The 22935-nt window shown below is 40.4% G+C and overlaps 2 protein-coding genes and 1 long non-coding RNA gene across 9 annotated transcripts in view; 1 reads left to right on the forward strand and 2 right to left on the reverse strand.

The window, feature by feature from the left end:
- The window catches only part of LOC309529089, a 176363-nt gene extending 175151 nt beyond the window's left edge, over positions 1-1212 (reverse strand). The window contains exon 1 of the long non-coding RNA XR_014218067.1: positions 1080-1212. This is a non-coding gene — a long non-coding RNA (uncharacterized lncRNA). The remainder of the gene's footprint in view (positions 1-1079) is intronic.
- Positions 270-11809, forward strand: TUBE1 (tubulin epsilon 1). Of its 6 annotated transcripts, XM_082216806.1 has the most exons (12): positions 270-975; positions 1087-1160; positions 2679-2731; positions 3655-3709; positions 5335-5450; positions 6679-6800; positions 7803-7990; positions 8254-8429; positions 8970-9110; positions 9371-9511; positions 10935-11109; positions 11574-11809. In XM_082216806.1, exons 1-12 carry the CDS (start codon positions 951-953, stop codon positions 11730-11732), a joined length of 1425 nt encoding a protein of 474 aa, XP_082072932.1. In that variant the 5' UTR covers positions 270-950; the 3' UTR covers positions 11733-11809. The 6 variants fall into 6 exon arrangements, with proteins under 6 accessions (XP_082072932.1, XP_082072937.1, XP_082072935.1 ...); XM_082216811.1 differs by lacking the exons at positions 270-975; positions 1087-1160 and adding an exon at positions 1198-1301 and having other exon boundaries at positions 2683-2731; positions 3660-3709; XM_082216809.1 differs by lacking the exons at positions 270-975; positions 1087-1160 and adding an exon at positions 1199-1301 and having other exon boundaries at positions 2683-2731.
- A 711-nt stretch (positions 11810-12520) lies between these two features.
- Positions 12521-22335, reverse strand: CCN6 (cellular communication network factor 6). 2 transcript variants are annotated; one of them, XM_082216833.1, is made up of 6 exons: positions 22014-22335; positions 21297-21360; positions 18552-18837; positions 17679-17918; positions 15716-15909; positions 12521-13909 (listed from the first exon to the last, which is right to left on the reverse strand). In XM_082216833.1, exons 1-6 carry the CDS (start codon positions 22079-22081, stop codon positions 13628-13630), a joined length of 1134 nt encoding a protein of 377 aa, XP_082072959.1. In that variant the 5' UTR covers positions 22082-22335; the 3' UTR covers positions 12521-13627. The 2 variants fall into 2 exon arrangements, with proteins under 2 accessions (XP_082072959.1, XP_082072958.1); XM_082216832.1 differs by lacking the exon at positions 12521-13909 and adding an exon at positions 16547-16614 and having other exon boundaries at positions 15738-15909.
- Positions 22336-22935: the final 600 nt, after the last annotated feature.

Below are 22935 nucleotides of genomic sequence, written 5' to 3' on the forward strand. Positions count from 1 at the left end.
TGCTAAAATGTTTCTTGATTAGAGCACTCTAGGTTCTTGTGACTGTATTATTACAGCTCACTTCCCAGTGCAAAACTGTGATCTTTATAGAACAATGCACTCCTAACACAGGAGTTTGATAACCTACCAGACCCTTGTGACTAAGAATTTGTGTGCCTTTGCACGACTGGGTCAAACAATGAAGCAATTTGCTGCAGTTCCGTATTTAGTCCCCAAGCTTGTCTCTTTTAAAACATAGCAACGAGGAGCCCAATGTCTGCCTTTTCAGCGTTTAGTAATTTGGTTTCAATATTATGAAATGGAAGGGATGCGTTGTTCAAAGAGAACCGTGCATTTTAAGCAGATTATTTTGCAATGCATACACAGGATCAAAAAATGCGTTTTGATTCCAACTTTTTTTAAAAAATAAAATGTTACTCTTGTATTCATACGCGACGTACTTAACGGCAAGATCCTTTCCCTTCGCGTTTTCTACTCTCTTCCAGACGGTCATTTCCAGATGGTGGCCACATAAGGAGAGCGATGGGACTCCCGGACCTTTTAGCAGCCGCATGGAAATAAGTTGTCCTGCAGGGGGCGATAGAGGCTAGCGGGACCGACGCGCCGAAATCCCCGCTCTGACATAAGCCTCGCCCTCCTTTGCATCAAGTACGACCGTGAGGTCGGAACAAAGCGAGCCAAGGTGGGCGTGGCCCGAGGTCTACAAACGGATAACTGTTATTAGCGAGGGGACCGTATGGCAGGAAAGCACCGTTTGCGGCGCGGCGCATGCGCGCAAAGCAAGAACGAAACGCTCCACGAGCGTTCGCGGCGCGTCTCGACAGCGGAACGTGCGGCCAGAACTCCTCTCTGCGACACAACGCGGGGAACTTTCCTCACACTCACGTCCGTAGTGGGCGGGGCTACACTTCTCGCCGGCCTTAGAAACCAGATCCGCGCCAACGGAAGACATGACGCAGTCCGTGGTGGTTCAGGGTGAGCGCGCGCTCTCTCCCGCCCCCTGCTCCCTGCTCCCTCCCTGGCCCCTTTTCACACCACTCTGCTCTGTTCGGCAGCTTGACCTCTGCTTGTTTTTTCACCTCACAGTGGGTCAGTGTGGCAACCAGATAGGATGCCGCTTCTGGGATCTGGCACTGCGGGAACACGCCGCCGTCAACAAGGTAACAAGCCCCGCCTGACGACTGGGAGGAGAAATAAAACGCCCGTCAGCTCGCGCATGCTCAGTAAAATGCAAACGGTTCGGAACGTTTTACGCGCATGCCTGCTTGACTGCTCCCTCTGAGGGAGCCGCTGAAAGGGGTGTCCGTTAAACCGCCGCGCTTTGGAATTTGTGGGCGTGGTCTTAGCGCGTGCGCTGGCGCGATTTTTAACGCACTCAGCTAATACTTGTCCCTGAGCTCCGCAGTGGACGAGTTAAAATGGCTGCTTGTTTAAAAGAGCAAATCCTATTCTTAACTCAAGTCATTTTTAGAAATAGCTGCCGTTTCCTTTGTTCTGGCATTCCCGTGTCTTCCTTCGCCTGCTTTAGGCGAGGGACTAAATATAGCCGGTGGCCAGGGAATGCTGTTGGGGAAAACGTGGGAAGATTAATGGGCATTGGAAAGACGAAGGGAATGGCTGGAATGTGGAGCACAGGATCTCCACACAGGAGCACCATTCTTTTAATGCTTGTGTGGCCAGAGTGGCACCATTAATATAGAACAGGGATATGCACAAGAGAACCTTAAGGTTTGCAGAAGGACAGAGATCACTTTATTAAAAAGCTGAAGGGAACAACAACAAAAGGCCCAGTGAGGACTGAGCATGCTTAGTGGAGTGTAGTATCCTAGAAGAAGAGATGGCTAACTAGTTGGAACATTAAACAGGAGCCATCAATAGGTCCAGAAAATCAATAGGGACATGTTCTCTCTCTCTCTCCAAGAACTGATCATCCATCAGGATGACCAAGGCAATTTTCCATTATGAAACTGGGCCTGAAACCCGATTGAAATGGGTGTTTAAGATCAGTTTCATCCAAAAGACTAGAGATGCATAGCCACCATTTCAAGGCCACTGTAACAAGGAGACATCAGCCATTTCCTGCACCCCACTAGCCAACTCTTTGTTAATGGCTAAGAAGGGCAAGCGTGATCATTCAAATGGGCCACCAGACTACTGATGAAAAAGCTGTCATTTTCTTGCAGAGGAGAAGAGTCTAGGATGAGTTGATCCCAGCCACTTGCTCTGCTTGCAGAATATAAGAGCTTACTGGATCAGACCAGTGGCCCACCTTATCCAGAGTCCTGTTTTCACAGGGGCCAACCAGATGCCTGAGGGGTTGCCAGGGCAGGCTGGACAACCTCACTCCAAATTTTACTAATAAATATTGAGAGCCAGATGTGCATTAAAGCATTAATTCATCCTGAAGAAAATCCAAAATTATTGCTTTACTGTGATGCAACTTTCCTTTTCATTAGGATGCTCTCTCTATATAGAGTCATACTCTTCCACTATAGATATGAAATAATTTGTGGATTCCATGTTTTTGAGCACTACTTGCACTTGAGTGGCATACATGAGGCTTTATATTAGGAGCATGTATAATCTCAGAAGAGTTAAATAGTTTTAAGAATGCATACTTTAAGTTTTAGCACAAGTGTCACACTTTAAGATTTGCTTACTGAATGATTCTTTTTTAGAAAGGAATTTACGATGAAGCATTAAGCAGTTTCTTTAGAAATGTGAATACCAGGTAAGTTTTCTTTTTATGAACAATCTTAAATTATTAAAGATGCCCTTAAAATAAATAACAACACAATATTTGGATCCATAGAGAAATGTTGCTTCATCATACCTTGCACTACTGCCGGCAAGTTAGTTAGCATCTTGTGCTGCGTCACAAAAATAAAATTGCAGTGATCCAGCATTTACTTTGTGGATTTCTTGTTCAGTTTATGCCCCACTTACTATTTTTATTTCTCTCCTTCCATTGGGTTTTGTAGATACCGTGGGTATCAGTGGGTAGGATCTTGTGTCCAGTCATGTCAGCATACATTACAATCAGTTACTTGTGTCTGACCTGTACTGAATGGGCTTTGGTGCTTGGTGTTCATTGTTTTGGAGTAATTCACATTTTGCAGTATCAACTTGCCTCAATAAGATTGTGGTCAGTGTTGTCCTCGCATCCTGAGCCCTTCAGTCTCCAGTTTGAGTTACTAATGTGCCCTTTAATACCTTTGCTTGTCATGTTTCACTATAGGAAAAGTGCTTTATACGTAACCTGAATCTGCTTTTTGCCTTCATGAAAATGTTAACCCCTTGTTTTTTGCAGTTTGCTCTAACAAAGATATAAAATATATAACTGCTTACAATTGGGAAGCATGCCAGGTTTTTTTTAATAGTTCTCCTTTGTCTACACAACTGCAGAAATTAAGCAGATGATGTTTTTTCCATCCCTAGGCTAGGAAAAGCCTAATTGACTTCTGCATGGCAGGCTTCTATAAAATGAGCAAGAGCAATGAAATTCATAAAGTGTACAGTCTTTATATTAGTTCTTGTTATTCTGCTTTTCAGTTTAATTTAATTTCAGTGAAAGGGGAAAATTGTAATACTCTGATAGCTTAGGTGTAGTCCTCTTTCATGATTTTTATTAATTTTGCTTCTGTTTTTTTCTAGGACAGATGATGATAGTGCTGGCTGCAGAGGAAAAATCTATTCCTTAAAAGCACGCGTAAGGGGGAAACATCTTTGATTCTGTCAATTCTTATACTTTGTATGCCTCTGAAATATCTGAAATTTTAGGTTTTATTATATCTATATGTATGTGCACTTGGGTATATGTTTTGCTATTTGTTTGAAAACAAATCCTATAGTTCAATTGTAAATGGTAAACTAAAGATAATGGCTTCCAGAAACATATATTTTAACAAACGAGAAACCAAGTAAAAGAAACAAATTGCAATATAGGAATGTTGCAGGTTCCTTAGAGACTGACACCAATCCAGCTATAAGACACACAAACCTTCTGAACTGCGCATGCACAGTTTCCCCCCTTCAATCCAACTGTCATTTCCACACTTAAAGAGTCCGGTTAGAAAAATAAGTAAAAGCTCATCAGAAGATGAGCAAGTTTGTAAGCTAGATTTAATAATTTTCTCTTTATCAGATAGCTAATGGCACAATTGCTGCTTCTCCAAACACGGTAAACATCAAAGTACCGTTAGCAGTGCTGTTTTATTTTATGTACATTTAGCTAGTGATAAAGTACTGTTGGCTTCAATGTGTTTAAATTGAAAATACCGGTGGTGACCATTTTGCACATGTCCAATTGACACATGTTATTTTGAAAAGGGCAGGGCAGGCTTACGTGCTCTGTGGATGCACACAGGAGTCAGGAACGGAACCCCAATAATACAATAGTGTATCAGTTTCCGCTGTAGTGCGCTCAGGTTACAGAATGTCATCCCCTTGCCGCTTAGCATCAAGTTAAAAACATGGGTATTTAAGTTGCCATTTTGGTTGTGCTAATTATAGTAGGGTCTATCTAGTAGTTAAGTTTATTGTTAGTTGTGATTTTAAGATTTTTTATTCTGCTACCTGTTTTGTGGAATATGCCCGAAGAGCATTTGATACAGGGGAGAAAAGATTGAAATAAAAAATAAGAAAAGATTAGGTGGCGCTGTGGGTAAAAGCCTCAGCGCCTAGGGCTTGCTGATCGAAAGGTCGGCGGTTCGAATCCCCGCGGCGGGGTGCGCTCCCGCTGCTCAGTCCCAGCGCCTGCCAACCTAGCAGTTCGAAAGCACCCCCGGGTGCAAGTAGATAAATAGGTACCGCTTACCAGCGGGAAGGTAAACGGCGTTCCGTGTGCTGCGCTGGCTCGCCAGATGCAGCTTTGTCACGCTGGCCACGTGACCCGGAAGTGTCTCCGGACAGCGCTGGCCCCCGGCCTCTTGAGTGAGATGGGCGCACAAACCCCAGAGTCTGTCAAGACTGGCCCGTTCGGGCAGGGGTACCTTTACCTTTACCATTCTGAAAAGGAAATTAGCTGAGACATAATAGAAGTCATTCTAATTTGTTAATTTTTTTAGCAAGAGCATGTTTCCTTATGTGTTGCATATGTGCATTTTAATTCTTGAGTTGCCCTAAATCAGGGTTGCCAAAATGATCCTTTATTAAATTTCATCCTGAGGCAAATAAATTAGAGATATTCTTCTGAAGTCTGCTTTCTTATTCCAAGGGTGTGCTGAAATTAAAGTAAAGAAAGCATTTTTTATCTTTATCTTTTTCATTTATTTTGCGTAATGTTTTTAAAGACAGACGTTCTCAGTCCAAATTCTTTTTGTTCTGTTCCCTAAGGCTCTCCTGATTGACATGGAAGAGGGTGTAGTGAATGAAATTCTGCAGGGGCCATTGAGAGATGTCTTTGATAGCAAGCAGCTGATAACAGATGTTTCTGGCTCAGGGAACAACTGGTGAGGATAGATTTTTCCCCCCTCAAATCTTCATACAAAAATTTCTTACACAGATTAGATGGAAATTGAAAGCAGAACTCCTACATTTCTGTCTTTTTACTTCCTGCAGTCTCTTGAATAAATGGCCATGTTAATATTTTATTTTATTGTTACCTTTAGGAAAACTTGAAAACACAACTAACAGCTATTCTACCAGTGTGTCATATCTACATAGCTACTCTTTTTAAAAAACCAATTTTGTAAATTTCCATGAACAGATGTATCATATTACAGTGTTGGTATTCTTCTACTCCTAGTGTTGTTCATTCAGGTCAAATGGTAATCTAATTACAGATATGAACAGCTGACTAAAGAGAAGAAGGGAAACAGATGTAAATTTAAGTCAAAGAAATCTAAACTTTATAAAAATGCTTTTGAATGATTATATAATGAAAGGGGAGATTCTGAACAGAAGATCAAACTTGATGATCACAAAGAAGTACTAAAAACTTCTAATAAGTACTTCAGTCATTAGGGGGGAAAGTGTGAACAGATAAATTAATTCTATAATAATGCATCTAATAGTAAAAATACTACAAAAGATATACATCAGATTAAAAACAAGTTAAGGCAAAGGATCAGTCCACTAAACCTCAGCTTGACAGGTCAAATTCCACTTAGAATAAAAATGTCTTAACCAGGCGGCAGAAGGCCAAGAGAAAAAGGACAAGGCAGTTCTTTAGAATTCTATCCTGGTCACACTGAACACTGTATGGTTTGGTTATACCTTTATTTTCTTGATCTTTGTTTTTGGTAAAAAGCTTTTGGTAATATATTATTTTGTTTCATGATGTTTCACTGATCTCCCCCTGTCCCGTCCTGTCCCCCGGCTCTTTTAACATGAATCCATTATCTTTTTGTTTAGGGAGGCTAAGAGTGTCCATGGACACACAGCTGCTGAAACAGCCCTGTGCATGCCAGAAGGCCTTTCCCCTGGTTGCCTTTAATGGGGCTCAGCCTGCTATTTCCAGCGTAATTAAAGCTGCCTTCAAATTCTCCTAAGTTTCATTTCATTTAATTTTTAAGTTGTAAACCTTTCTACATTGTCGCTCTGTTAAGTCTAAAAAACTCAGTGGGGAGAACTCTGTATAGGCATAAAAATACTTGAAGAATTTAAAACATTTTAAATAAACTAGAATTGTCAGAGTTGAACTAGAAGGGTAGCATATTAAATGTTTCCTATTTACAGGGCTGTGGGTCACAAAGTGTATGGGTGTCAATACCGAGAAGATATTGTTGAAAAGCTAAGAAAGACTGCAGAGCATTGTGACTGTCTGCAGTGCTTTTTTGTCATTCATTCCATGGGAGGGGGTAAGTATGATAAAAGGTGAAACAAAAGCTTAAGAGTTCATGACCTTAAGGACTGCCTCTAGTGCTCCAAATCCAGCACATGATCAAAGATGGGACCCTCGCCTCTCCCCTATCCTCTGGGCATACTAGAGTACTTGGAGGAGAATTTGTCTGTCTCCAACCCAGCACAAACAAGAATTCCCTTTGACCTCTTGTGTTTGCTGTGTTGTGCAATGAGCTTGGGGCAGGCAAGTAGACCTTTCCTGAATCAAAGCTATAACCAATAGAAATCTGGTGATTGAATTGTGGGCCTCCTTATCAGAAAATATTTATATAATGCATCTTAAAAGCTCTGCTGCATATTGACGTGTTATGCACCAAAACACTTTTGTCAGCATCTTTGTAATTTACATGAGAAGAGCATGGTTCTTGTGTAGCCAGACTCCCAGTTGCAAATCTTACTTGGGTCATAAACTCGTTAGGTGACCTTAGGCAAGTGATCATCATTGAAATCTATGATCTGTGAATAATAGTACCCTAGGCTAGAAGATTCTTTTGAGGACAACATTGTAATGTACAGAATACATTGGCAGTTTCTAAATGAGCAATATAATGATGTTTTCATTGTAATCTGACAAAAAAAAAATGTATTTCTGTAATATTTCTATCACAAGCACAGAACACAACATAAATGTATTTGCTCTGTAAAATACTGTAAATTGGATAGTTCTCATGATGTTGAATGTTTTTGCTTAAAATAATCAGCTAGTCGTGATTAGAAAGTCCATACTGCAATCTCATTATCAAAAGAAATGATATTGGTGAATTGCTACCTTAAGCGCTCATAATTTTTCCAGTAGAAGACAATCTTTGCATTTCCAAATCTGAACTTTCAATTGGTGAACTTTAAAATAAAAATAAAAACCTTTCTCACTTGTAAGAAAATCCAAAGGAAGTTGAATACCACACAAGACTTTTTCATGTACTCGTTGTCATTCTAACTATTTGAATTCTTGCTTCTAGGGACAGGATCTGGTCTTGGTACATTTGTACTAAAGCTTCTTGAGGATGAATTTCCAGAAGTATATAGATTTGTTACTTCTGTTTATCCTTCCCGGGAGGATGATGTCATTACTTCTCCTTATAACAGTGTATTGGCTATGAAAGAACTCAGTGACCATGCAGACTGTGTATTGCCAATTGAAAATGAAGTAAGAATTTATAATACCGTATTAATGTATTTAAACCTTTCTAGATTACAGTTTTAAGTGCAATGTAGTTATTCTTTGTTTATTCTTCATTTTAAAATTTACCTGAAACAACTGAGTAAAATATTAAAGCTTTCCCTTACCTTGAAGTAAGCTCTGTTGAATCCAGCAGACTTTCTGAGTAGTCATACCTAGGAGTCTGCTGTAAGTTGGATAGCTTTGCGTTCAAAAAAATTTACCAGCTTTTTCACCTGTGCTTTTTCCAGTCTTTATTTGACATTGTTAGCAAAATTAATCAGATGACCAACTGTGGAAAGTTAGGATCAACCATAAAACCAGCCAGCTTAGTAACTTCAAGCGCAGGTGGAATAAAGTGTTCTCGGGAGAAACCATTTGATGCTATGAACAATATTGTGGCCAACTTACTGTTGAACTTGACAAGGTAAGCTTCTGAAAATTTTAATTAGATAAGAAGTGGTTGCTAAAACTGAAATCAATGGATGTCACCATTAGCTTGTGTAGTAAAATGTCTATGTTCCCCTTTCATTTTTTCTGTTTGGCAGACCCAGCTTCTCTCACGTCTAATCTACCTGCATCCATTATTGTAGCATACTAAGAGATGTTCCTTTTCCATTCCCATAATTGAATAGAAGCTTGTAGTGCAACTGTTACGGTATGATGTGGGAGGGAAGCACAGCAGAGATGAATAGCCCTGCTTCACAAGTACAAAGAATAAAAGCGCTTGTAGCAGCAGCTGAACACAGCAAGCAATACTCTTGTAGCCCCTAGGGTGTTGTTTCTTTCTATATTGCTAAGGGACTTTCCCCTACTTGAGGCTGGAAAATTAGTGAAAATTTTACAATGAAATGATTGCAACACATTTCACAGTGTAAGCTTACAAATATTCAAAAGCGTGATTTTGTATGCTGCAATATATGTGTCCAAACTTTTTTTCTATAACTCTTGCATTATCTGTATACAGCTCTGCTAGGTTTGAAGGATCTCTTAATATGGATCTTAATGAAATCAGCATGAATTTGGTTCCCTTTCCTCGACTTCATTATCTTGTTTCCAGCTTGACACCTCTGTATACGTTGGCTGATGTTAATGTGCCCTCTCGAAGGTGGGTAACCTTGTTTGACATGTGAATGATAGTTGCTCACTACATGAAGATAAAATGGGATGTGTTTAGTAACACATGATAAAGTAATGGGAATCTTGTACTCTTGTTATTTTTAAATCTTCAACATACTTTTCAATTGAAATAGTGTTCTATTTTTATTTGATACATATTTAGAATTACTCTGCTGACAAATTATGATTGTGTTAACATTTGCTAAGTTTTCTCAGCTACATATTCTCAGATACTCTTTTTTCTCTTAGGTTGGACCAAATGTTTTCAGATGCTTTTAGCAAAGATCACCAACTGTTACGAGCTGACCCAAAGCACAGTTTGTACCTTGCCTGTGCCCTGTTAGTCAGAGGAAATGTGCAGATTTCAGACCTTCGTAGAAACATTGAAAGGTTTGCACACGTCATACATTAGAAGAGAAACTGCTAACTGCTCATACAGCAAATCTTCCCAGTTGGTGTTCGTTTGTAGGATCAAATTCCAGTAAGCTTATTAAGGTTATGTTGATCCACTCCTGCAGGCACAGCTGCATCCAGAGGGAGAGGGGAAAGACCATATTCTCAATAACCTACAGAGACTGAAAAATTAGTCACATATATTTATGTACATATGTATATAATTTTTCAAATATATGCTTTTAAATGCTAAGGTAGCATATTTGCCTGAAAATAGGTATTAACACTATCACATACTATTTAACTGAACATTTAATTAACTTGGGGCTGGATATGGTAATCCAACTTGCCCTGATCTGGCAGAAATCTGTCTGAAGTCTGACCCATTTTGACTGGATCTGGAAATTCAAATATTTGGCACTCCTATTCATGTGTATTTGGAAAACCAAACAACCACAGCATTTTGTTTTTTGTCACATAGTTGCATGAAATTTGGAGGCATAGCAGCCCCTCCTTGCTACACATTGGACAGATAGATGAGGGATTTTGTGCTAGCAACCTTTTAAAATTTGCTTTTTCTAAACACACACATAGAGAGATGTTCATGTTTGTGTATGGAAGACTGTACAGTCAGTTGAGTGCTCAGTCCTGCCAATTCTCATGCTCTTTGGCCTGTTCAGCTGCATTTCAGTATAGCAATTCAGCTCACTGTTGGTCTGGCACTGGTTTCTGTGAAGTAGCAGGGCAGGGTGACTGCTCAAAGCTTTTGCTATGATACATTTGTCTCACAAGACCAACTGACACAAACCCACGACGGCCTGTTTGTAAAGACAGACAACAAAATACATTGGATGAGATTCTAATCCTGGATTGGAAGCTGGAGGTCTTAATGAGCAAAGTCTAGCTCCCTCACACCCAGCATTCTTCTGTACAGGCGCACACACCCCATTTATGCACTTTCAATATGTGTGCAACTGCACATTACATTGTGATCCAAAAACATCACAAAAAGGGGCAGGGCATGGGCAGAACAGGTTGTTTGCAGGCTTTTTCAGTGGTTTCAAATACAGGCTAATTCAATGATGCACGCGGTGCCTCGGAACGTAGCCCCCGCGTAAATGGGAGGTTACCTGTATTTAATTGCAAAACTGGCTCTTAGAAGCTGTTTTTAGTTGAAATTGATTCAGATCAACCCAACCCACTCTGTAGTGGTTTGTAGCTGCCTTTAGCCAATCTGGATTTGGTAGAAATTGGTCCAATTGTGTTTAGGATTCAGCCAGATCGGTTGCACAGCTGTAGCTGAAAGCACATGAAAGTGCCACGGGGGGGGGGTAGAGTCGAATGTGCATTTAGGGTTCATGTTTTGTGTAGTTTATTTTACTGCTTGCCTCCATGTCAGTCTCATAATTTCATATTGCAGGTTGAAAAGTTCACTTCAGTTTGTCTCCTGGAATCAAGAAGGATGGAAAACTGGCCTCTGTTCAGTACCACCTGTGGGTCATTCACACTCATTGTTGGCACTAGCAAATAACACTTGTGTGAAATCTACTTTTGTAGAGCTCAAGGAGAGATTTACAAGGTTGTACAAGAAAAAGGTATGTCACATAATGAGACGTAATATTGTCATTGTAAGTAGTTCAATTGTACTTATATTACAAGTGGTATGTGGAAATATGCTGCACTAATGGTAGCCTCCCCACATGCTTCACTTGGACTTAGAAGGGGTTATAATACAGTTTGGAGTTAAAGAAATGGTTGGGTGACTGTGGTGCAAATGCACATGGACATGAACTGGAGGAAAAGAGCGAAAGTAGGAAGTCTCTGTTCTGCCCTGTACCAAATCCCTCACATACCCAACTACAGTACACACATGGTGGATAGATTGTGCGTGATATTCTTGTTGTTATTGTTGTTGTTAACCCTTAATCCAAAAATTATCACAACAGATCCTTACATTAAAGTTATAACCAGTTTTGCACGTGGAATTGGAAGAAGACTTGAATTCATTTGTTCAATGTTCCTGTAAACCATGTGACTAATGTAACATCTACTCTTGCAGGCTCACCTTCACCATTACCTACATATTGATGGGATGGAGCAGTCCTGTTTCCCTGAAGCACTTTCATCTTTGTCTGATTTAATAGAAGATTATAATCAGCTAGATGCTGCTAACTGTGGGCCTGCTATAGATCCACCAAGACTGAAGATAGCAATGTAGCACTTGTTACGGGGGTGTTAAAGTTTAGATCAGCAAATTATGCTCATGCAATCCAGTTAAAAATAACCTGGGATGAACTTACTTTGGCTGGGGTTAGTAAATTTCATTGTCAAAAGGTAGTGGAAGTGTTCAGTTTAAGTGACAGTTTCACATATTTCTCATATTGCACAGATGCTGGATTACATATCAAAAAAGTAGAAGGAATTATAATACCTTCTTGCGGTCTACCTCTCTTGATGTAATTTTAACTTAAGCGCTATTTTGAAGATACTTTTATATGTAGATTATGAAAACAAACACTTTTGATATAATTTGACCATATCGGATTTTGTCATAAATGAATTTTATTTACAAGATATTTACATAATAAAATGTATAATTTCATAAAATTTGGCCTCGTCCTTGTGAATCCTTGTCTACTACATGCCCCAAACTGTTATACATCTGGTTATCAACTAGTCTAGAGCACCAACTGCAGTTTAACAACATAACATTACTAGCTCTAAACAGCAATACAAGACCTGATATATCTACTACTGTAAACTCAGTACATACTTCTGAGCCTTATGTTGTAGAGAAAATTATGTTATAGCGATTTTCCATGAAAGCACGGTAACTTTAAATAACACAGTTATCCATGAAATGGCATACAAGAAGGTTCTATCCTCCAGTTCACAAGTTGAGCATTTACATTCTTACTGATTTGCAGGCTCTGATACAATATTTTTAAGAGGCATACAGAAATGCTGCTAAATTGCTTGGCTGCTTTGTTTTGTTTTTGTTGAAGAGAAAAGGAAAATACTAACCTGGGAGATCAATATCAAAGACTGTTCCATATAAAATTGCCTGTCTAGAAAACTACAATTTGGTTCCAGTAAATATAAAGGTGTTTCACTACGCTATCGATCATCAAGAAATATGCAATTTGATACATACAATCATGCTTTGTAGATCTCATAAATAATCATAAATAAATGCCCAAATCCTTGTTTTGTGTTGACTCCCTCAGTCACCCTGATCTATCTGAGGAGATGCATGTGTTGAAGTTTATGTACCCATTACTTGCTGATTTGGATGACAAATTGCACACCACCACATTTTCACACAGGTGCAGTACAATCCTATACGTTTCTATTCAAATGTAAACTCCATTGAGTTCTTCTTAATCACAAGTTAAAACTATGCACATGCATGCAAACTATTTGGATAAATGATTTTATGGGTTTTGAATTCTTACTTTTGCAAGCCGTCTGATACTGTTCACTTTACAGCTTTGAAATATTGCTTATGCGCAAATTTAGAGAAAAGTAAAGGGGTGTGCACACAATGTCCATGCATTGCACACTGATTCAATCCCTAATCATACCTGCATTGAACAGGGAAGATCTTCAGGGAGCTTTCACTCATGTTCAGCTGAACATCTCATGCAGGCTCTATGAGGTCCCTTGCAGACCTGTTCACTGTGGAGATGATCAGGGATTGAGCACTTGGATGTTGGGGTGGGGCTTGTGTACATGCATCTTTGGGCAAACATCCATATGAATCAGTTGTGTATAGGTAACTAATTTGATTGTATTTTTATGCATGAAAACCTGCCATTTTTCTGTGGGATTGGTATACCCCTTCCACATAAACTAAGTCTTGCATTTTAAAATATTTAAGAAAATGCTTTATTGCTACAGTATTTAACTGGATTTAAATAGCCACACATTCTGCTTTTCCAAATAAAACACATTAGAGGCAAGCTGAAATGAAATGAAATGAAAGCTTGGATGAAAGGATTGCTGTGTGGATTCATTTAAAACCTAAAATTTCAAACACAGCTACCTGTCAGTGGTGTTGCATGAGCAACTTTTCATGGGAACATTTGACCATTTTCTTTCCTGTGTTGCCACTTACAAGAGTTTGAGTTCAGAAAATATGTTTCCTGGATCATTGCATATCTTCTGACAAACACAAGATGTAATCCACATCAACTTCCACTTAAAGGAGCCTTCCTTTGGACAGTCAAACTGCACTGTAATCATTACAGATTTGTTGGGTATGCAACATCTCTTGTCCAGGCAGATTCCACAAAAGGTTGGTCTATATCTTTGTGTACTTGTGCATCCAGAAAATACTAGTTTCTCTGCCTTGGCAAGCTGGAATGTAGGTCGGCATGTTTTTCCTTTAGGTATCTTGAAATATAAATAAAAGTAAAATCTTGCTATTATGTTCAAAGTGAAGTTTATTACATGCATATTGAAGCAGCAGTGTTGAGGCCATGTTTTTAGCCACAGTGCATGCAAATTTAAAATATAAGTTTAGCATTGCTTGATTTTTGTGCAGTGCTGATAACTTAGTTCTACACAGTTAACTCCTGCAGGTTCACTATCCTGCCACCTTCAAGACCACTGTGACACTATATGAGTGGGAAATTTAATCAGTGACCTGTGAGATTCATCCCAGCACTTTACCACCTGACTTTCTGGACACCTGATTTGGGCTAATATAAACATGTGACAACTGGGGGATGCAGTCAGCAAGCACCAGTGCTAGTAGACATGGATTGTACACTGCACTACAGTATATATTTAAATCAGCAAGATTCCACTTTAAATAGCCATTGCTTTCCCCCAAAGAAAACCTGGGTTCTGTAGTTTGTTCAGGGTTCTAAGAGTTCCTAGGGACCTCTAGTCTCCCTCAAGTAGCTGAAATTCGCAGTGTTTGCTGGGAAGAGATTGACTGTTAAATCACTCTTGGAATTGTAGCACTATGGGGAATAGGGAGTCTGTTAACCACTCCCAGTACTCTGAATATACTATAGTTCCCAGGATTCATTGGAGGAAAGCAATTAATATTTTAAGTGGTTGTCAGAGCTGCCCAAGGTCCCAGCTCACCAAGGACCAACGCCAGTTCGTTGTTATATACAAAAGTCTTTATTGAAGTTCAGTTTGTCTTTCACATCAGCAGCGTGCAGCTCTACGTCTGAAGCTCTAGACCGCCGAAGCTCCGTCTGAGTCTCCTCCCCCCAGACACCAGTTTAAGACCCTAGCCTTGCTCCACCTCTTCCTCTGCTCTTTCCTCCTCTGGGTCCGCCTGTCAGCTGGGGTCTCGCCCTTCCTAGACTCTTCTGACGCTGATTCCCCTGAGTCTTCCCCTTGCTTCCGGCGGGCTTTAGGACCTGGTTCCCGATCCGGGCATTCTGCTGTCCCGCGCGCCTGTACATTTGAACTTGGCGCGCGCGCCCAGCCGGTAACCTTCCTCCTGACCGTTACACTGCTCCTGTCACTGCTTCCCCCTTCGGGGAGGCTAGCTGGACTTGACCTCCCCTCTGTTCCCCCACTCTCCGATAGAGGCGTGGTCAGCCCTGACTCATCTTCTCTCCCTGCTGGAGGAGACGCTGGCTCTGACACATGGGACTCTTCCCCCCCACTACGCTCTGGTGGGGAAGCTGGTCCTGATCTCCAGCTGTTGCTTTGGGAGTCCCCGCTGGCCCCTTGTTTCTGGTGTGTCCCCCCTGGGACCCCCCTTGCCCTGACCATCGGCGCCTCCTTCTGGGAATCTTCTGATTCGCTGGAGAAGCTCATGGAATCTCTCAGGTCACTGTCATACTCCCCTATGCTGCCCTCAGATCCTTCCCCTTCGCTCTCCATCTCCTCTCTCCCCTGTGCCTCTGTCCCCGAGCCCCTGACAGTGGTATAATTCTGCTTTAAATGAATAGAGTAGATGGGACCTGAAAGAATCTCCTTTGAACACCAGTAGTGCAAAGAAGGGCCCAATAATTCTCTATTGGTAGTTATGTGCCATATGAGCAATGTAGAAAACATTCCATAAGTTTCCATGAGATGATCTGTTATTCCTGTCTCCCTAATTTTCAAATCCACAACTGAACAGACTAGAACTTCTCTCTCCACCAGCCCAATGGTTATTTAAAAAATCATACATCTAGCAGTTAATACTTTCAGCCTAATGAGGAAATTGTGTTCTGAAATGTGGTTTACCTTTATGCTCTTTGGAAATTTTGCTTGGCATGGTTGAATGTAGCACAGTCTCTTTTCCTTCCTTATTTCACATTTACTGTTTTCATTGGTCACTCTGTCAGATATTCCCATGCCACAGGTTCGGGAACAAGGCGTCCAAGGAGTTGCTTGAACCAGGCACTTCTTCTTTAAAACAAGCGGCACACTTCTGAAAGCTAGAAGACAGCATTATATTACATCTTGAGCCAAATATTTTAAAGCCATTTAATTCAGATCAGTTCTACTAAGGCAACCCAAAAATAGTATGAAACATGAGAATTAAGCATGCCAGGTTACCAGGATCACCTTTTGGATTTTACTTGCTTAAATTACGGAAATTGGGTTTAGATTTTAAGAAATAGCTGCCACAAGTTCAATTAACTTTTAGAGGAATTTAGCACCTCAGTCTCCAAAGATTTGATTTTATATCTTGGTAATGCTGCTTGTTTGTTTCTTAATGCTATGACTCTCAAGTCTGCCCTAGAAAGCAAGACATTTTCCTGAAAGAGTTCCTACAAAATAGACTGGCTATGTGAAATACCTGTGTTAAAGTGGATATGGGGCGCCTAGGCCAGGCTTTATCAACATACATATGCTGAAAGTTCTGTATCAAATTAGTTTTCTTTAAGAGGATCAGGGTTGAGGGCTTTTATCCCCACATTCCAAAGAGTTGGAGCAGTAATAGCTATAGATCTTAAACCTGCTTTTTACAATCTCCACATAGCAAATCCTGATGATGGGAGTTCTACAGGATGACTGACCAGATTTGAAATGTGCACAGTTTAAGAGGACAGAGCAGATATATGAGGGTACCTGGGAAGTAAGCAGCAGCAGCTTAAAAATCACAGCGCAGGAAGCAAATTTAAAAGCCTGGCACAGATCTGAAATAAATAAAGCAAGGTTACAAAGCTGTGGGTTTATATATGTGTGTGTGTGTTGTACATAAAATAATTTCATTGCTTTTACAACAGGGATTTGTTAACTAGGGCAGTGCATGCAGAAAGAAGGAAAGATAGTAAAATATTAAAATTAAGCTTGTTCGGCAAGATACGGAAGGAAAAAACCCTTAGTTTTCAAAATTAATTGTGAGAGCATGCAAACCATGCATTAATAGTGTATAAATCATAAGCTGCTTGGAATGGTTTGGAGGTTCTCAGCATTTTCACAGAAGTAAGATTGCAACTGTTTGTTTTGTCTAATCTGCCTTTTTCAACTTTTCTCTTGTTGCTGCCTAGTCTTGCCCTAATATCTTGCAAGCAACATTACAGGGCATGTTCTACGTCCAATGAGTGTTGCTATCTTCTGAAAAGCTTTTCTATGTTACACAAGTCATTTTGTTTCAGACCCCTAGGTTGGCTGGTGTACTTCTGACTATATTGATAATGTAGCTGAAAAATCTGGAAGGCCTATAAGCATTTAAAACAAAGGGAGAAATCCCATCCTTATCGCAGGAGTGGGGAACTTGCATTCTGGGTCCTGCATGTGGCCCTCAGTGTAACTTCATGTGGTTGGGGTGATAAGAGGGAAGAATGGAGTCAAACAAATGGAGTCATGGACGGAGGTGGGGGGGCAGTCCTCCCAAAGCAAGCTGTTCCCGTTCTTTCTGGCAGCTTGTGGGGTGGAGAGGGGAGAGAGAGAAAGGGGAATAAAGAGAGAAAAAGGAGTGGCAGAGCTAAAGTTGTGGCTCTGGCACAGAGCCCCCAAAAGATTACCTCTGAGGTTCTTGACACAAAGAAAGTTTCCCAATCCTGTCCCGGAACCTAACAGTGACCTACAAGAAGAGACAAGCACCTACTCTACCCCAATCTAACAATTATAAATTCAATTATAAAGCTGCCCTACAAGTACCAGAAGTTTCTGTTACCTATTTAAAAAAGAGAAGTGCAAATAACTTTATCTGCCTCAAATAATAAGGAAACACCTCTTTAAAAAAATTAATGCCTACCTGACATTAATCTGTAACTGGTTGACTGCTGCTCCTGCTGTCCTGAAACACATTTGGATTGTCCAGATTTCTTTCTGCTCTTCGGTGCTGCACATTCACTAGGTGCTGGCTTTGAGATGAAGACAGGTGTACATCCAATTGCACCGTTCACACATAGACATTTGTAAAGAGGAGTAGGCTGGAAGTCGTGGCCATTGACATAGTGCACCCCATTGAGCTCACAACCTACTGCTATCATATCTGGGAATAGTGAAGAAAAACCCAAGTAAACCTGTATGGATCCCTGCAAGAGGTCTGTTCTAGACAAATGGAACGTAAGACTTCCTAGGCGACATTTGTTAATAACAGTAGAGTTTAGCTTTTATGGGTCCTTTGGAGTATTCAAATAACTACATATACTTATTTTGCATATATAAATTGACTGACTATTGTATTAAAAATCCACAGTTCAGACTGCTTAAGATTTTGCACCTGCTGTAGTATAACCATTGACTATGACAGCAGGATATAAAATATCACAGTTGCTACAACCATTATTTTATTTGCTGTTTCCCAAAAATCTTCTATAAAATCTTCTATAAAAGGGCAACGCCACAAGATTCCTTTCCAAAGCTCTCTGTGGGTGCCTGAGTTCCTAACGGTTATCAGAGTCCAATTTAGAGATATAATTTCCAAATTGTTAAACGCCAGCAATAATAGATTTCTTAAAAATTTAAGGCCCATTGACATCAAGAAAATACATTTTTTAATTATCGTTTAGGGTTGCATCTCCTTTGAAAGAAAATGGGTGTGAAACTGAAGAAAGCAACGGAAGTCATGGTGTTACATTTTATTCCCTATTCCCATAGAAAATAGAAAAAACGAGGGACTTACATGCACACACTCCATTTTCATACCTAGGCTTATCTGCAGAGTAGTCGCAGTATAGCCCCTTGTGGGGGTCACAGACCTCAGCTTCATTACACGTTTCCCCTGACTGCTTGGCACACACCTTGCAGCATCCGCAGCCATCCTTCACCAGGCTCACCCCGGGGCTGCAGGTTGGTACCATGGGGCATCTGCAGGGCCAGTGGCATAGCTCTCTGCGTTGATGGACCTCTGCAGATTTTTCTCCAGCCTTTCCTTGCTTCTGCCTGTTGGTTTTCACCCTGCAAGAAAGCTTTCATATAGGTGGACTTACCTGAGAGCTGGAAAACGTCCAACAAAAATGGCAAATGTGTGTATACACACAAACACACTGCTGTTATTCATATTTATTTCCCCTTTGCGCAAGAGATCGTGGCAAGCTACAATTATGTACAATACAACAACAAAATATTTTCCCTTGTAAAGAAAATCTTGTTTAACTCTGTCCTAATTGGTACTGTATAATGCAGTGCTTTTTTCTGGGGGGATTCAGGGGACGCATACCCTTAAACATTTTGTGAATCTTTGTCTTTTGGGCCATTTACTGTATTTATTTTTCCCAATTTGAAGTATAAAATGGTGATTTTCTTGAGTCAAAATGAGAGTACCCCTAAACATTTTTAAAGAAAATTCTATAATGCATTTGTCGAGCATGTATTCAGTCTGGTCAGGTATGACTGCCTCCCTTTGTACAGCAGTCTACATTCTTGCTAGGCAAAAGTCAGAGGTATCTACACACAAACCATGTACACATGCACACGCACACACACATCTCCATCGAGTCAAGTAAATGGCACTGTACCCAGATGGTACAGTAACACAGAAACGATGCAACTATAACTATCCTCAGGGCTATGGTGCAATCTTAGTATCCTTACAACAACAGCTTTCGATGTGGGGCTTGGCTAACAGTGTTTAGCCAGCTTCCTGCTTCAATTGCCGGGTGTAGTTTAGGACCAACTAAACCTGAAACTCTTCACACAGCTAGCAAATGTAGATCACATCTTAAAAGTGAACAACAAGCATTGGAAGGCCCTGATTTGGATCAGGGCATGGGGTAGAGGGCTTTCACCCTTTCTTTGTGTGTCCCCACTGTGGTCCTAATCTAAGGTTACCAGATGTCTGTTTCCCAGGGACAGTTCCTGGATTTACAAATCAGTTCCCTGACAAAATCCATCTATTTAGTAGGAAGTTGAAAAGTATCCCCAGATTCATTGAAAAAAATCTGGTAACCTTATCCTAATCCAGCCCAGGGGCCCTGAGCTTGCTATTAGCATTGGGGAGAGGAGGCTGGAAATGGTGTTCAGAACCTTTCTTTCCTTTGCAAACGTTCACAGGTGCAGCACCATCCTACTAACCGATGGCATTATTTGTGTACTTTACGTTACTCAGGAGGTTGAGCTATTCTGGAGGCGCAAGGGAGCATCTGTAAATTCTTGCGTCCAATGGGAGTACATGCAGCACACAAGTCAAATATTTGAGAACTGGGCAGTGGGCACATAGCTGGAAGAGCCTCAGTAATATCCAGTGAGAGGAAAGAAAATGAAGGCCTGCCAGCAAAGGATTTCTTTTAAAAACAGCACATGCGTACATGCATATTCAGCAGATTGGCACTCCTACAAAACAAGCTGCAGGAATCTTTCGGGGTAACACGCTCCATACACAGAAATATTAGTTTTCCCCACTCTACTCCCCAAAGTGCAAACTTCTGTAATCTTTAGAAAAACTAGTTCTGCTCTACTCTAAAATTATCTGTTAACCATCCTGGAAAAAGTGTACAGCTAATATTGAACAGTTCTGCTATCCTCATTTCACTGATTATTTATAACCTGCCTTTCCCTCCCAAGAGAATCCCAAAGCAGCTCCCAACATAAAGCAATTAATGCAAAATATCAGAATGATAATCAACATTATAAAACAAAGTATATCAAAATACAAGGCAAGTTTTTTAAAAATCAACCTTTTCCAGATTAAGTTGATTTCCACAGTTTTATCTTTCTTTCTATCCATAAAGCCTTTTAGGACCGATTAACCATTTCCCACCAAGTAAAAACAGTGGAGTGCGGAACTGAAAATTGTGTAGCAATTTCTTGCAGCAAAGGAACTATTGAACAAAATACTTGTGATAGGAATCAATAGTGACCTTGCAATGTTATTTTTTTAACTAGGTGGAAAGGAGATAATCAGTCCTAAAAGACTTTATGGCTAGGAAGAAAGATAAAACTATGGAAAATAACTAGATACAAAAATGGGGATGGGGAAGAAACTGCTTGTGTACTCTACAAATCCCATTTCCATGTAATTTGGGTCATTTGTATTGGTCGATGAAAAACGACTAGATTTAGTTAATAAAATTAAAGCAGTTTTCTAAAAGCAATTTATTTGTAACTCAAGCAGACTGTACCATGAAAGACAACAGGGACCTAAACAGGGGGAATATGCTTGCTTTAAACATAGTAGCAGAAAATAATTTATAAAAATTTCTAGAGACTCCCCCAAAAAACGCTCTAAAAATTTTATAAAAGCATAATGCCATAATAATCTAATCAAGTGCCTTGTGTTAGAATTGCAAATTATGTAAAAGGAAAAAAGAATCACACACAAGTAGGAACAACTCAATATTATGCACACACACTTTATTCCCTTAAGTTAATTTCACTTGCTTAAGTTTCAGCCTTTGTTCTGGCGAGGATTTTTTTCTAGAAAACTTACCTGTTGAGCATAAGTGATTATAAGGATTATAAGGATGGTGGGGATGAGGAGCCACTGCATGTTCCTGTGAAGGCAGAAATGAAAAACAGAGAGAGTGAACAGGCTGAGCTGTGTCAGAGCCAACACCAATGCACAAAGTCTCCTCTGTCTCTCCTCTGCAAACCTTCTCTCCTCAGCACACTCACAAAGACACACATATTCAGGTTTGGAATCCCTCACAAAAAACTAGCTTCATCCTGAATCTTTCAAATAACTCTTTTTCCTGAGGCTTATTCTCCAAGTTAGGCTAGTTGTGCCTGCTCATTACTTTTAGGAATATATTTTTAAATATTTTCCCTTGTTTCAGAGCATTATTTTTTAATGCAAAGCAGGAGATTGTTCCCTTGCTTCTTGTTTTTTTTTTTTCAAATTTCAATCTAGCAAATCGTGAGGCACTGCTCAGGGGTAGGTTGTGTCTGTCTGAAGATGTAAGAGATGTGGGGGTGTCCATACTGGGTATGGCAGCTTTGAGATCAGGATTAAAGCTAAGGAACAAGTAGACTGGTAGGATGAGAATTGTCTACAAACCATAGAATCGTAGAATTGTAGAGCTGGAAGGGACCCCATGGATTGTAGTCTAGTCCAACTCCCTGCAATACAGGAGTCTCAACTAGATCATACATGGCAGATGGCCATTCAACCTTTGCTTAAAAATCTCCAAGGAAAGAGAATCCACTACTGTTGTGGGAGTCTGCTGAACAGCTCTTACTGTCTGAAATATACTCGGAGTCGAGAGTGGATTTCATGCTCTTTATTCAGCTCATAGCGGTGAGGAGGAATGAAAGTCCCCCCAAAGTATCTGCTTTGTATACATTATTTACACAATGGGCTGCACGTGATTGGCTAATTCCAGATTTTTCCTGTAGGCCAATCAGGTTGTGGATTCACTTCCATCTGGAACTGGATTGGGTGGCTCCTGCAGACTAATCATACTGCTGCATTCTGAATCCTATTGTTCTAGGACCAATCAGACTGCTGCATTTTGGATCCTATTCAACTCAGTACATAAGACTGTCTGACTATTCTTCCTGAAGGTTAGCTGGAATCTCATTTCTTGTAACTTGAAGCCACTGGAGGAGAAAACAAGATGGAATTGGAACATTTGGTTGAAATGGCTGCCACTGATATGAAAATACCAAAGAAGAACTTTTGGGAGGCGTGGAGATGTATGGGAAGTTATTAATTTAGAGGGCAGGGCGATAAAGGTTGGAAGGAGAGTGAAGAGGAGCCCAAACCATAAACAGTTATTTGCACTGATAAGTTGTGGAATATTTATGATCAAGAACCCCTAATAGCACACCCTGTGACTGGACTGAACGAGGCCTAAAACAGCTCCCTTTACTAATTTTAGCTCTGTTACAGACTTCAGGAAAGCAGCTGCTTAAGGAAGGCTTGTGAAAGATGATTCAGACACCCATATTTAAAGGTGTCAGTGCAGCAAAATGTTTGTCAACAAATGTCAGAAAAAACAAAGCACTTTCATAGATTCCTCCCTCCTCTCTCCTTCCAGTGTACCCCCCAGAGAGTCATTTCTGCTCTTCAAAACATAGCTGAGAGTTTCCTCAGGCTAATCTCTTTCCCAAGAGCTTAAAGCTGAACT

This window comes from Podarcis vaucheri (genome assembly GCF_965113315.1).
Source record: "Podarcis vaucheri genome assembly, chromosome: 3".
Taxonomy (NCBI): Eukaryota; Metazoa; Chordata; class Lepidosauria; order Squamata; family Lacertidae; genus Podarcis; species Podarcis vaucheri.

What these genes read in the sequence shown, in the direction of transcription:
- TUBE1 (XM_082216806.1), top strand. Translation starts at nt 951, where the DNA reads ATGACGCAGTCCGTGGTGGTTCAGG. An exon ending in TTACTGTTGAACTTGACAAG is followed by an intron (nt 8,430 to 8,969) that starts GTAAGCTTCTGA and finishes ATCTGTATACAG; the next exon opens with CTCTGCTAGGTTTGAAGGAT. An exon ending in GTTAATGTGCCCTCTCGAAG is followed by an intron (nt 9,111 to 9,370) that starts GTGGGTAACCTT and finishes TTTTTCTCTTAG; the next exon opens with GTTGGACCAAATGTTTTCAG.
- CCN6 (XM_082216833.1), bottom strand. Translation starts at nt 22,081, where the DNA reads ATGAAATCCACTCTCGACTCCGAGTATATTTCAGACAGTAAGAGCTGT. An exon ending in TGAAAATGGAGTGTGTGCAT is followed by an intron (nt 17,919 to 18,551) that starts GTAAGTCCCTCG and finishes CACTATTCCCAG; the next exon opens with ATATGATAGCAGTAGGTTGT. An exon ending in AATTTCCAAAGAGCATAAAG is followed by an intron (nt 13,910 to 15,715) that starts GTAAACCACATT and finishes TTATATTTCAAG; the next exon opens with ATACCTAAAGGAAAAACATG.